The sequence below is a fragment of the Salvia miltiorrhiza genome, chromosome 1, assembly GCF_028751815.1.
Source record: "Salvia miltiorrhiza cultivar Shanhuang (shh) chromosome 1, IMPLAD_Smil_shh, whole genome shotgun sequence".
NCBI classification, from domain to species: domain Eukaryota; kingdom Viridiplantae; phylum Streptophyta; class Magnoliopsida; order Lamiales; family Lamiaceae; genus Salvia; species Salvia miltiorrhiza.
The window spans coordinates 69,759,408-69,772,842 of NC_080387.1; the positions used below are offsets into that span (position 1 = coordinate 69,759,408).

At 36.6% G+C, this 13,435-nt stretch overlaps 5 protein-coding genes and 1 long non-coding RNA gene across 6 annotated transcripts; 3 read left to right on the plus strand and 3 right to left on the minus strand.

The window, feature by feature from the left end:
* Positions 1-544: 544 nt before the first annotated feature.
* Positions 545-1,072, minus strand: LOC131005551 (auxin-induced protein 15A-like). The gene has a single exon (XM_057932564.1). The coding sequence runs from the start codon at positions 932-934 to the stop codon at positions 668-670; it is 267 nt and encodes an 88-aa protein (XP_057788547.1). The 5' UTR covers positions 935-1,072; the 3' UTR covers positions 545-667.
* Positions 1,073-2,302: 1,230 nt separating this feature from the next.
* Positions 2,303-2,833, plus strand: LOC131005552 (auxin-responsive protein SAUR20-like). Its single transcript, XM_057932565.1, has one exon. It carries the CDS (start codon positions 2,327-2,329, stop codon positions 2,594-2,596), a length of 270 nt encoding a protein of 89 aa, XP_057788548.1. The 5' UTR covers positions 2,303-2,326; the 3' UTR covers positions 2,597-2,833.
* Positions 2,834-4,186: 1,353 nt separating this feature from the next.
* On the plus strand, positions 4,187-4,925 carry LOC131005553 (auxin-responsive protein SAUR20-like). Its single transcript, XM_057932566.1, has one exon. The coding sequence runs from the start codon at positions 4,281-4,283 to the stop codon at positions 4,548-4,550; it is 270 nt and encodes an 89-aa protein (XP_057788549.1). The 5' UTR covers positions 4,187-4,280; the 3' UTR covers positions 4,551-4,925.
* Positions 4,926-6,324: 1,399 nt separating this feature from the next.
* LOC131012307 (uncharacterized) lies at positions 6,325-7,851 on the minus strand. Its single transcript, XM_057940238.1, has 2 exons — positions 7,615-7,851; positions 6,325-6,761 (listed from the first exon to the last, which is right to left on the minus strand). The coding sequence occupies exons 1-2, from the start codon at positions 7,849-7,851 to the stop codon at positions 6,405-6,407; spliced, it is 594 nt and encodes a 197-aa protein (XP_057796221.1). The 3' UTR covers positions 6,325-6,404.
* Positions 7,852-8,783: 932 nt separating this feature from the next.
* LOC131005554 (auxin-induced protein 15A-like) lies at positions 8,784-9,278 on the plus strand. The gene has a single exon (XM_057932567.1). It carries the CDS (start codon positions 8,916-8,918, stop codon positions 9,180-9,182), a length of 267 nt encoding a protein of 88 aa, XP_057788550.1. The 5' UTR covers positions 8,784-8,915; the 3' UTR covers positions 9,183-9,278.
* Positions 9,279-10,174: 896 nt separating this feature from the next.
* Positions 10,175-13,120, minus strand: LOC131005555 (uncharacterized). The gene is made up of 3 exons (XR_009095283.1): positions 13,032-13,120; positions 11,052-11,114; positions 10,175-10,406 (listed from the first exon to the last, which is right to left on the minus strand). It is a non-coding gene; the product is annotated as an uncharacterized LOC131005555 (long non-coding RNA).
* Between the last annotated feature and the right edge of the window lie 315 nt (positions 13,121-13,435).

Below are 13,435 nucleotides of genomic sequence, written 5' to 3' on the forward strand. Positions count from 1 at the left end.
CGATTATATATTTATTGGAGGTTTGATGTTCATTAAGGGGATGTAGCTCAATTGGCAGAGCACTCAATTGTTGAGAATGATTTCATCATTTCAATAGAGAATGATATAGGGTTCAAATCCCATCATCTCCATAATTTTTTAAATTCTTATTATTCGAATTTCTTTTAAAAAACTTTACTCTTTTTTAGGGCAAATATACTTTACTCTTACTTGTAATTATTATATCCTATTTTTTAAATTCTTATTATTCAAATTTCTTTTAATAAACTTTACTCTTTTTTAGGGCAAATATACTTTACTCTTAATTGTAATTATTATATCCTATTTATAAAAAAGCGTGAAGATTAACGAATTTAAAAAAAATGAAAACAATTAAAGTAGAGCATTCAACAGGAGGTTAACACACAATTGAAGCTAACATCCCAATAAAAAAAAACTCGGAGTCAACAGATTAAGGTTACAAATTTAAAATATTCTCAATTAAAGCATTATTCTCAATTTGAACATATATAACTAAATCCGGTATTCTCCAACAATATCATGCTTTTGCATCAAAAACTGGCTAAGAATTTGCCATGTATGTTCATTAATTCATGTATCATAATTTGGTTTGATTGAATACATTATCTCCTAATCTACAAAATATAATTGATCCTACTAAACATCATCATCTTCTGCCAAAGCTAGAGATGAAATCTACAAATAAGTCCTCACTGCAAGGGATGGTGAGGCCTCCCATAGGGTGATTGAATCCGAACTCTTCTTCAGCTTGAAATAGAAATTCTTGAAAGGAGGGGTGGTTCAAGTACGATACTGGAATCACAAAACGCTTCATTTCATCCTCCCCAACATAAACAACAACATGCCCTTTCGGAACTTCAGCTGCCCTTCTTTCGCTTGATAAAGATCTTCTCAAAATTTGACGAATGGCCATTGTTGTGTAGAATAAGGCTTTTTTGAAGTGAAACAAATACTTTTCAGCAGGTTTCTTGTGACAGAAATCAAAAGTGAAAAGCTAAAGAATTGTGAAATTTTGTTGATGGTTGTGGTTTGGAAATATGTTGTATATATAGAGAGGTACACAAGCAAGTTGAATCCCTCAAACTTTGATTAGCAATAAACACAAAATGGATGTGTGGTGGCTATGAAACTTGGAAAAACACAAGCACATGACAAATCACATGGATTTGTCTATCATTTAATGTGGAGTATAAGATTTGAAGCAAGAAATTGAAAATTTTGAGGGAGTTAAAAACATTAGTCCCTACCAACTCTAGCTAAATGGCCCTCAAATGCCCTACATGAAATTAAAATTTAGATCAATGAAAATTTGTATACATATTTTATAGCAGACTTTAATAATCCATTTGGTTTTGCTGTTTGTAACATATCATTAACGTGGTCCACAACAGCTCATGTGATTATGTTTCTGCAACTATAGATCAATGTTGAAACATATATAGTGAAAAGTTGATTAAATCGGATATAATAATTACAATCAAGAGAAAAGTTGATTCTAAGAAAATTTGAATAATGAGAATTTTTGTGGTCAATGTTGAAACATATATAGTGAAAAGTTGATTAAATCGGATATAAATATAATAATTACAATCAAGAGAAAAGTTGATTATAAGAAAATTTGAATAATGAGAATTTTAAAAAAATGGAGATGATCGGATTTGAACCCAATATCATTTCAAACCATTAAATGCTCTACCAATTGAACTACATCCCCTTTTTGTGAGATACTAACCTCCACTTAATTTATTATTGGTTATAATAATTATAATTAAAGAGAATAAATGATTAAAAAAAATTCCCCTACCAACTCTAGCTCCCTACATGAAATTAAAATTTAAATCAATGGAAATTTGCGTAATAATCCATTCTGGTTGTGGTGTTTGAAGAAATCAGCAGCTCATGTGATTATGTTTGTGCAATAATCATAAATTGATAGTATTTCAATAATTGATAGTACTAACTACAAATTAAGTCGTGAAAATAAATTGATTTTAGCTGGAAAATAGGCATCGAGGTTTGTTATGTGAGGGCCCTTTTTGCTAGTGTTGGTAGAGTACATAGTTTTACATCACAAATTCTTGTTTTTCTTCATGTGAAATGTGTAAGTGGTTGATAGACAAATCCATGTGATGATTTATTAGCTTGTGTTGCATAGCCACCACATATCCATTTAACTATCAATCTGAATTTCAAAGAGATGAGACATTTCTTTTCCACCTATATATATAGACAACACAATTCTCATCTTCAACCATTAAGCCTTCTTTAGCTCTCTTCTAATTTCACTTATTTGATTATTTCGACAATGGCCATCCGCCAGATGCTGAGACGGTCTTTATCGAGCGAGAGAAGGTCAGCCGAAGTAGTTCCGAAGGGGCATCTTGCTGTCTATGTTGGAGATAATGAAAAGAAGCGGTTTGTGATTCCAGTGGCGTACTTAAACCACCCCTCGTTTCAAGAGTTGTTGTTTCAAGCTGAGGAAGAATTCGGGTTCAATCACCCGATGGGCGGCCTCACCATCCCTTGCAGTCAAGAACTATTTGTAGATTTCATCTCTGCCTTCAGCTCGAGATGATTTTAGCAATGGTTTCAGGAGGAATAGAATTTTGTAGATTAGAAAATGTATATGTACATTGGAAATACATGATAGTAGATGAATATACATGAACATTTATGGAGCAAACTTTTGTTACCCTAATCTGTTGATTGATTTATCCAAGAATGAGGTTTTCTTATTTGAAAGTTTTTAGAAAGTAAACACACTATAGGTGAATATATTTGTCCAATAAATCTTATTTATCCATCATTTAGCTGTTACTTCTTTTAAAAGTCTATTTCTAGCACTAAAATTGTTTTATCTGCTACGATTTCCAAAATGAATTCGCTATATATGTTTTAACATAATCTTCTTTTAATTTTAGTATAAATTTCTTTATTTGGGAAGAGACTTGTTTTTTGGAGTGAAGTCACGGGATTATATTGATGAAGAAAAATATGGAAAGTGCTACAGCTTAAAACAGAGACAAAGAAAACTAAGACAAGAAAACTAAAATATGGATAATTACATATTTCAAACGAATTGAAGAAAAAGTAAACATTCTTGTTATAATAACTCTGAATCTCTGATTGTGAAGGCAGTGATTATAAGATGGGAGATTGATGAGTGAAATCTTGCAGCTGCAATGCTATATCCTGATCGAAATTCAAAAATGAATCATGATCCTATTGGAATCGGTTGGGTAATTTTGTCGAACAAATGGTGGGCATGATTGAATTTACATTTGGAAGAGCACAAATACAATGAAGAAACTTTGTCGCTGATGGAATTAAGTTGGGAAATATAATTTGATAATAGAAAAAGTTGTCGAATACAATGATTAAGAAAGCAATTTTAGTTTCTAAAAAAAAAAGCAATTTTAGAAATATCAAAAAATATATCTTGTTCTGTCATTGTATTTTATCATTTTTTCCCTTTCACTTTCTATATTTTGTTATGTATATGAATGGCATCATTTTCATGGTGGGAACATCATCCGCAGCATAAGGTACTTAGGCAGAAAAATCAAAAACAACTCAAAATTATGAGCTTTAATTTCTTTGATAAAAGAGGCATCAAATTTCATTATGTGGCCATGGCTTGATGCCATAGTTTGTAGGGTACTTACACTATCTCCCACCACAAATAAATCCATGTGATTCATCATGTGCTTGTGTTTTCAACTGAGACAAGCAATTAATGCTTATCTGACTTGCTCTAACTCAGGCTTTGTGGGGGAAGAAGTGAGAGAGTGGGTGCTACAAAACCACATGCTTTTGTCTCTTGCGTATCTCCTCCTCTCTTATGTTTTTGAGGGCCCTTGTTGCAATTGTTGGTAGAATACATAGTTCTACATCACAAATTCTTGTTTCTTCAAATAATATTAAAAATTTATGATGATTCAAAGACAATCTCGTCATGTGATGATCCATTTGCTTAAAATGAATATGTGGTTGATAGACAAATCCATGTGATGATGATCCATTTGCTTGAGTTTCCCAAGTCTCATACCCACCACATATCTAATCAACCATCAATCTCAATTTCAAATTAAAGAGATACAAAATTTATTATCCACCTATATATATACACACCACACATTTCTCATCTTCAACCATCAACAAGCCTTCTTTAGCTTTCTTCTTGTTTTTGATTTCTTTCACAGCTACTCGATAGAAAGAAAATAAAAATATCACATTTCACTTACTTGATTTGTTACACAATGGCCATCCGCCAAATGCTGAGACGGTCTTTATCCAGCGAAAGAAGGTCAGCTGAAGTAGTTCCGAAGGGGCATCTTGCTATTTACGTTGGAGATAATGAAAAGAAGCGGTTTGTGATTCCTGTGGCGTACTTGAACCACCCCTCGTTTCAAGAGTTGTTGTTTCAAGCTGAGGAAGAATTCGGGTTCAACCACCCGATGGGCGGCCTCACCATCCCTTGCAGTCAAGAATCATTTGTAGATTTCATCTCTGCCTTCAGCTCAAGATGATATTTATAGCAATGGTTGTAGGAGGAATAGAATTTTGTAGATTAGAAAATGTATGTATACATTGAAAATACATAAAATAGTAGATGAATATACATGAAAATTCATGGAGCAAACTTTTGTTACCTTAATCTGTTGATTGATTTCTTAAAAAGTGAGCGTTTCTTATTTGAAAGTTTTTAGAAAGCAAACACACTAACTCGTTTCAGTCACTCTATGGGAGGTTCACCATCCCTTGCAGTGAGGACTTGTTTGTAGGTTTCGTCTCTGGCTTTGGAAGAAGATGATGTGCTTAAAAGGATAATTTTTTTTTGGATATTACCATATAATGTATTCAATGAAAAAAAAGCATGATATTATTAAATTATTAGTTAATACTCCCAATAAATGTGGCCACTTTCTTTTGGGCACAGAGATTAAGAAGGAGATGATTATGTTTAATTAATTGTGGTCCATTATAATTATTGATGTTCCTGCACCCTAATTTCTTCTTCTTCTTCTTCAACCAAACATCTCAATGCAAATGCATTGAGACGGCGCCGGCGCCGGCGCCGCCGGCAGTCACCCCTCACCCGAACCGGATTTCACCTCTCTCTCTCTCTCTCTCCCGTCCACGCAGATCATGTTCTGGATGTTGCAATTGAGAAATGAAAAAAGGAAAACAAAGTTTGGATGTTGCAGATCCAAATCTGGGCTTTCGAAAAGATGAAGATGCAAAGTGCTTTGAAGATGCAGGCGATGTCGATGCGCGGTGGAGAACCTCTGTGGTGGGAATGGAGGCTTCATCAGACGGCGGCGACTTAAATGGGGCAGAGAACCTCTGCGGCGGCGGAGCCTTCAAAGAGAGAGAGAGAGATATCTGCTTCAGTAAATAAATGAGGGGAAGAAGGGGGCGCCGGCGGTCGTGGCAGACGGCGGTGCGGCGGGGGTCAGGCGGCGGAGCGAGAGGGAGAGAGCAGCTGCCGGCGGAGGGAGGGGGTCAGGCGGCGAGGTGAGAGGGAGAGAGCAGAGGCGGGGCGACGGGGGTCAGGCGGCGGAGCGAGAGGGAGAGAGCAGCTGCCGGCGGAGGGAGGGGGTAAGGCGGCGAGGTGAGTGGGAGAGAACAGAGGCGGGGCGGCGGGGGTAAGGGGTTGGGCGGCTGGGGTAAGGGGGTGAGTTTTGTGTGTGTGAGTTTATTGGGTTTAAGTTTAGTTATACATCTTAATTAGATTTAATTAAAGTAAATATTTCCATTTTAAGAAAGTGGCCATTTTAGTGGGACAAACCAAAATGGAAAGATGACCACATTTATTGGGACGGAGGAGTACATATTATGAATTCAGTGGAGATTAATATTTCCATAAGGGGAAGTAGTTGAATTGGCAGAGCATTCAATTTGTTGAGAATGATATAAAGGTATGAATCCCATTATTTCCAATTTTTTAAAATTCTAACTAATTTGAATTTCTTGTAATTAATTTTGTCTCTTTAATTGTAGTTATTATAAGCTAATAAATTAAAGCGATGAAATCAGACACAATTTTTAATGTTATAATACAGAATCATGTGTTCATATTTTTAACGATGAAATCAGACACAATTTGTAACTCTAGCTATCGATCTTGATTTGTTGGTTGTTGAGGTTTGGAAATATGTTGTATATATAGAGAGCTGCACAAATGTTGAATCCCTCTAAAGTTTGACTAGCAATAACCACAAAATGAATGTGTGGTGGCTATGAAACCTGGAAAAACACAAGCACATGAGAAATCACATGGATTTTGTCTATCATTGAATGTACTAGATATTTTTTTTCCTAGAAATACATTATCTGCTGATCTACAAAAATTTGATCCTACTACTAAGCACATGCACACATCATCTTGTGTTGAAGCAACAGATGAAATCTACAAACAAGTCCTCACTGCAAGGGATGGTGAGGCCACCCATAGGGTGATTGAACCCAAACTCTTCCTCTGCTTGAAACAGTAATTCTTGAAACGAGGGGTGGTTCAAGTATGATACTGGAATCACAAAACGCTTCTTTTCATCCTCTCCAACATAGACGGCAACATGCCCTTTTGGAACTTCAGTTGATCTTCTTTCGCTTGATAAAGAACGTCTCAGCATCTGGCGCTGTATAAATAGAAGTCTTTTTTGAAGTAAAACAAATAGATTTCTTGTGACACAAATCAAAAGTAAAAAGCAAGAGGATTTTGAGAAACTTGTTGATGGCTGTGGTATGGAAATATGTAGTATATATAGAGCTGCACAAGCAGTGTTGAGACCCTCTATAAAGTTTAATTTGATTGATTAGCAATAACCACAAAATGGATATGTGGTGGCTATGAAACTTGGAAAACACAAGCACATGATGAGAAGTCACATGGATTTGTCCATCAATTAATGTCACATATACGATTTGAAGCAAGAAATTGAAATTTTGGAGGGAATTAAATGCATAGTTCCCTACCAACTCTAGCCTCTAGCTGCATGTCCCTTAAATGCCCCCACATAGATCAAATTCTAGAAACAAAAGTTTTTTTTTTTTTTTTTTTTTAAATTGACATAAAAATATTGCAGGTAGTAATCTCATATCAGACTTTTTGAATATTTTTGACAGAATTAATTCATTGGCTGCTGTGGTTAAACTATTTTAACTTTCTTTTTACCTTTCTGTAACCAGCAGACTAAATTCTGTTTAATAAAAAATTATTTGTTATTTCACCAAAATTAGATGATTATGTTAAAACATATATATATATAGCGAATTCATTTTGGAAATCATAGCAGATAAACAATTTTAGTGCTAGCTAGAAAATCACTTGCAAGAAGACTTTTCTTCAATGGATTGATCAGCCAAATATATTATTCACCTGAATTTTGTGTTTGCTTTCTAAAAACTTTCAAATAAGAAAAGCAACAGATTAAGGTAACAAAAGTTTGCTCCATAAATTTTCATGTATATTCATCTACTATTATGCATTTCCAATGGATACATACATTTTCTAATCTACGACATTCTATTCCTCCTAGCTAGAACCATTGCTACAAATCATCTTGAGCTGAAGGCAGAGATGAAATCTACAAATAATTCTTGACTGCAAGGGATGGTGAGGCCGCCCATCGGGTGGTTGAACCCGAATTCTTCCTCAGCTTGAAACAACAACTCTTGAAACGAGGGGTGGTTCAAGTACGCCACTGGAATCACAAACCGCTTCTTTTCATTATCTCCAACGTAGACAGCAACATGCCCCTTGGGAACTATTTCAGCTGACCTTCTTTCGCTGGAGAAAGATCGTCTCAGAATCTGGTGAATGGCCATTTTTTGGACCTTCTCTCAAGTTAAATGAATGAGAAGAGTAGTAGTTATGAAAGAAATCAAAATCAAGAAAGCTAGAGAATTTATTGAAGGCTTGTTTATTGATGGTTGAAGTTGAGAAATGTACATGTTGTATATATAGGTGTTGCATCGATCCCTTTGTGATTTGGAAAACACAATCACATGAAAGAAATCATGCACATGGATTTGTCCATCAATAATTAACAAATAATTAAAATGAAGATTTTGATGGATTGAAAGCACTGTTTGTTCCCCATCCAACTCTACATGCATGGCCCTCAAATGCATGCCCCACACAAATCAAATTAGTTTTCAAAATTCCATAGATTACACTGTTGTATCTGATTTAATCAAACTTTTCACTATATATGTTTCAACATGACCACTGTTGTATCTGTTACATCATCTTTTACTACTATAAATTATTGAAACACAGAATCATGTGAATTCTTCATCACAAGTCAAGTCTGTCTCAATTTTCCCTCTTCATTTTCAACTGCTTCTAATTAAATTTTAGTATTTTAGGATTTATAGTTGCAGAAACATAATCACATGAGCTGTTGTGGACCACATTAATGATATGTTTACAAACAGCAAAGCCAAATGGATTATTAGAGTGCTGTAAAATTATATATACAAATTTTCATTGATCTAAAAATTATAATTTCTGTGGGGCATTTGAGGGCCATGATAGGTATAGTTGGTAGGGGATTAAGTCTTTTAATTCCCTCAAAAATTTCAATTTCTTGCTTCAAATCTTATATATAACATTGAATGATAGCTAGACAGATCCATGTGATTTCTCATGTGCTTGTGTTTTTCCAAGTTTCATAGCCATCACACATCCATTTTGTGGTTGCTGCTAATCAAACTTTATAGGGATTCAACATTGCTTGTGAAACTCTCTATATATACAACATATTTCCAAACCACAACCATCAACAAATTTTCAAAATTCTTTAGCTTTTTTCCTTTTGATTTCTATCACAAGAAACCTGCCGAAAAGTATTTGTTTCACTTCAAAAAAGACTCTTATTTATACAACAATGGCCATCCGTCAAATATTGAGACGATCTTTATCAAGCGAAAGAAGGGCAGCTGAAGTTCCGAAAGGGCATGTTGTTGTTTATGTTGGGGAGGACGAAAAGAAGCGCTTTGTGATTCCAGTATCATACTTGAATCACCCCTCGTTTCAAGAATTCCTATTTCAAGCTGAAGAAGAATTCGGATTCGATCACCCTATGGGAGGCCTCACCATCCCCTGCAGTGAGGACTTATTTGTAGATTTCATATCTGGCTTGAGCAGAAGATGATGATGTTTAGTAGGATCATATATTTTGTAGATTAGGAGATAATGTATTCAATCAAACCAGATTCTAATACATGAATTAATGAACATACATGGCAAATTCTTAGCCACTTTTTTTACAAAAGCATGATATTGTTGGATAATACAGGATTCAAATTAGGAATAATACTTCAATTGAGAATTTTTTAAATTTGAATTTGAACCCTATATCATTCTGTATTGAGATGATGGAATCATTCTCAACAAGTGCTCTGTCAATTGAGCTACATCCCCTTACTGAACATCAAACCTCTAATAAATATATAATCGGTTACAATAATTACAATTAAAGAGACAATTTAACTCCATTAAATTCTTCATCTTGTAAATATGTAGATTAAAAATGATTGCGAGAAGTAAAGTTGGCTTGCCCGTGATGTGCTATCTGTTTCCCTTAGATGTTGTGCTCATGCATGTTTGACAGCTGAAGTTTTTGACGGGTCTACAATCAGAATCTGGAATTGTATTTGATGTCTGTTTCCTAAAATTTCAGATCTGGAATTTGGAAAAATTGGGAAAATCCTCTTCAATGAATAATTAGATGTCCTTTCTGTTAGTTTAGAAATTGTATTATGTTCATTAAAAATTATATCTTGTTCATTTAGAGGATTGTGCAGACTTGGAGGAGGTGGCCTTTGTCGATCGGGGTTTGAGGGTTTGGCGGCGAAATCGACTCTGATTTGTTGAAGAAATTTGGAACACAGAATCTAGTCTTTGGCATAGTCAATCGACAAAATGCATAATTCCCGATCCGCCATGAAATTCGAGAATGAGGAATTGGCGAGATGTCACGACCGGCCTTAATTAAGGATAATTAATCCGGGAAAACCATGACTGGGGAAGGGAAATTAAGAAGCGGGTTGAGAAAGGGGCGTATAAAAGAATACTCAAAGGACTTGAATACGCGTGAAATATTCCTTAAAAGGGAAAAAGGCATAGGTCGCATAAAAAGGGTACTCAAAGAACTTGTATACGCGTTATATTCCTTAAAAGGAAAAAGGCATCGTTAGGGGCTTGGCTAAAACATTATCAGAGTTTGCAACGGAAGATGTAACTGAAATAATCAGTGTTTATAGCGGAATGCATAACTGAGATACATGTATGAAGACATGTATCCTTTCTGAGCCTACTTTAAGTTCGACAAAAACTCCACTCAGCAACAACACTTCATCGCCCATCACAGCTCAACCTGCACAAACATAAACATCGAAGGGCTAAGTACAAGAGTACTTAGTGGGCAGTTGCCAAGCATATAACATAACATCATTAACAATTTCACAATATCGCATAAGAGGCATGAGTTTCTTTCATATCCTTTGCTCATTAAACATTTCCAAATTCATAAATAGCATAAGGGCATTCTTCATCATCAATCTTCATTAACAAACATCGTGTCGTGGAGAAGGCCTTCCCCAACGAACACGGGCATCGCACCGTGAAGGGGGCCTCCCTCAGCGGTCACGGCATCGTACTATTGAGGGAGGCCTCCCCCAATAGACGCTGTAACACTGGCATACTGGCATACTGGCATCGCGCCGCGAGAGAGACCTCTCTCAGCGGACACGGGCATCGTGCCGTGAGGAAGGCCCTCCTCAGCGGACACGGCATCGTACTGTTGAGGGAGGCCTCCCCCAACAGACGCAAGCATCAAACATAAGCATAAACTTATCAGCGTAAAGCATTCAAGCGTAAATAAGCGTAATCATTTAATGTGCATCATAATAAAGCTTAACTCATTTAAGCGTAATAAAGCATACCATACTTGAAGATCCAATTTGCATTTTAAAGCATAACACTTGCATAGCATTTTATTTACGCGTAAGAAATTGCCCACCTGATAGCAAAGTTTTGCTAAGGTACTCTAACTCCTTGTGTAGTTATTACTCTCGCGCTTGACCTTAATCACGAGAATATAAAATAAGACATTGCCTCGAGGAAAATTCTTAATTAATGAGAAAGCGTAATTTAACTATGCATGAATCTGGTATGCATGAACTAATACTCTGAGCGATAATCGGGAATTCTACTATTAATCCTCGTTAATAGATTTAGCTAATTCTCGTCTAGCGCGGTCGAATAAAACTGTGCTTCTTCCTTTCCCATCGGAATATTCTAATAAATCTCGCCTTGTATTTGATCAAAATAAAAGAACTAACTCGGCTTCAATCGAGGTGTGACCTTGTAGAAATTATCGGGCTTTTCGATAGAAATAAATAATTGAAAACATTTCTCTTGAGTTAAGAACACCAACAATATTCTTACTCGTCTTTCTTTAATAATTGGATTTATAATTAAAACCAATTAAATACTTTTATTGCAAGTAAAAATGCAATTTCATGTCATGCTTAGCATATAATAAGTAATTTACTTAAAATATGCACATAATAATAATACAATATTATTATGTAATCATCTTTTGAGAAAAATAATTAATTAAACTAAATAAATAGTCTAATTAATAAGTATCCATTTTTTTCTTTGAACTGCAGCCCAGTTAAATAATAAGGTAGCCCATTTCTTTAAAAAAATAACATAAGCCCAATGTTTCAATTTAAATCAGAACCTAAAGACTTTAATAAAATCGGCCCATAGCCAAAGCCTAATACCATTTAAACACAAGCCCAAATTCCATTTAAAAATCGGCCCATCACTTATTAAAATTCGGCCCACGACTCGGCCCAAAATAAAGAAATAACCCGGCCCAATGTAATGGCCCAACGAAATATAAATGGGCATATGGAATAATAGTCCATCATAAACTTTACATTAGCCCAAATCTTTAAACAATTAGAGCCCATCAGCAAATTAAAGAAAAAGGCCCAAACTTAAAATAACTCGGCCCAATTAACAAGGGAGTGGCCCAAACATAGCCCAATTTCTCTCTCTCTTTCTAAACTCTCGATCTCTCTCTCAACTCTCAAACCAGCCGACACTCTCCTTCTCTCTCAAACCAGCCGCACGCCTCTTCTCCCTCTCACTCTCGACTCGCCTTCACACGAGGCGTCCGCCGCCGCGACTCCGGCGCCGTTCATCTTCCCTCGTCTCAACCCTGAAAGGAGAAGCACAAGCTCTAATCTTCCTGAATCGACATCGCCGCCGCTGTAACTGGAAGGCCGGGAGATTCGCCGCGCCGCTGTTTCGATCCGCCACTGCCGCGGAACCGGCGAGCGGCGCTGTTGCTGCTCTGTTATTCCGGCGAGCAGGGGATTTTCGTTCGTCCTCTCTCTCTTTTTTTAAAACTGAACTCTAATAATCTCTCTCCTCTCCTCCCAATTTCCGACAGAAAAAGAAAAAGGCAGCGGCTTGCCGCCGAGCCGTCGCCGGCCGTGAGCAGCCCCCGGCTGTTCTCACCCACTTCTATTCCGGCAAGTAGCAGCGAAAGCCGCCGCCGATCCCTGTGTTCACGGCTCAGCAGCCTCACAATCTCAGCCCTCTCCTCGCCGATCGACTGCAACGAAGGTCGCCACCTTCGACGGCCTCCTCCAACAACTCACACATCCCGACTCACAACAACAGCGACAACAGCTTCATCTCAACACTCACGCCCACACACAATGCATAGATACTCCCTTTTCTTTTCTTTAACCAATTTGTGATAATTCTAAAATGTAGTAGAAAGAACATTTTATGGAACTCATTTATCAGAAAAAGAACAAGGTATGCGTGCTGATTTCTGTGACATAATATGTGTGCGTATCCTCTGTGAATTGTGCAGTCCTAGTTAGTGTTGAGTATGTACATGAACATGTCATCGGTGATGGTTTTCTTTATAAAATGAATGACTGATTTTGAGTGTATGTGTGAGTTGGTTTACCTCTTATGAAAATAAGTTGATTTCTCCAGGAGTGAGTTGCTGTAAATTGATGTTGGCTGCTGTGGTGTTTGAATCAGTGGATAGAAACTGAAATAAATTGCTTATTTGCTTAACAATTGCAGGATGAACTTAATCAAAGGAGAAGAAAGCATTGAAGCCAAGCATTACCTTGAGAGCTTCGGCTGAAACGAACTGGAATTGATCCTCTGAATTGTTGGATGAAAATGAAATGAGAGTGAATATTGCATTTGTTGGGTGGGGAGCAAGTGGTGGTGGAGTTGATAATTAAAGGTTTGGAGATATTGGAGATAGTGGTGGTGGTTGGCTGAGGGAGGAAAGCAAAAGGTTGGAGTGGTGTTGGTGGAGTAAATACGTGTACATCATTAGCAAAAGATGGAAATAAA

What these genes read in the sequence shown, in the direction of transcription:
- LOC131005551 (XM_057932564.1), bottom strand. Translation starts at nt 934, where the DNA reads ATGGCCATTCGTCAAATTTTGAGAAGATCTTTATCAAGCGAAAGAAGG.
- LOC131005552 (XM_057932565.1), top strand. Translation starts at nt 2,327, where the DNA reads ATGGCCATCCGCCAGATGCTGAGACGGTCTTTATCGAGCGAGAGAAGG.
- LOC131005553 (XM_057932566.1), top strand. Translation starts at nt 4,281, where the DNA reads ATGGCCATCCGCCAAATGCTGAGACGGTCTTTATCCAGCGAAAGAAGG.
- LOC131012307 (XM_057940238.1), bottom strand. Translation starts at nt 7,851, where the DNA reads ATGGCCATTCACCAGATTCTGAGACGATCTTTCTCCAGCGAAAGAAGG. An exon ending in CTTGCAGTCAAGAATTATTT is followed by an intron (nt 6,762 to 7,614) that starts GTAGATTTCATC and finishes TCCATACCACAG; the next exon opens with CCATCAACAAGTTTCTCAAA.
- LOC131005554 (XM_057932567.1), top strand. Translation starts at nt 8,916, where the DNA reads ATGGCCATCCGTCAAATATTGAGACGATCTTTATCAAGCGAAAGAAGG.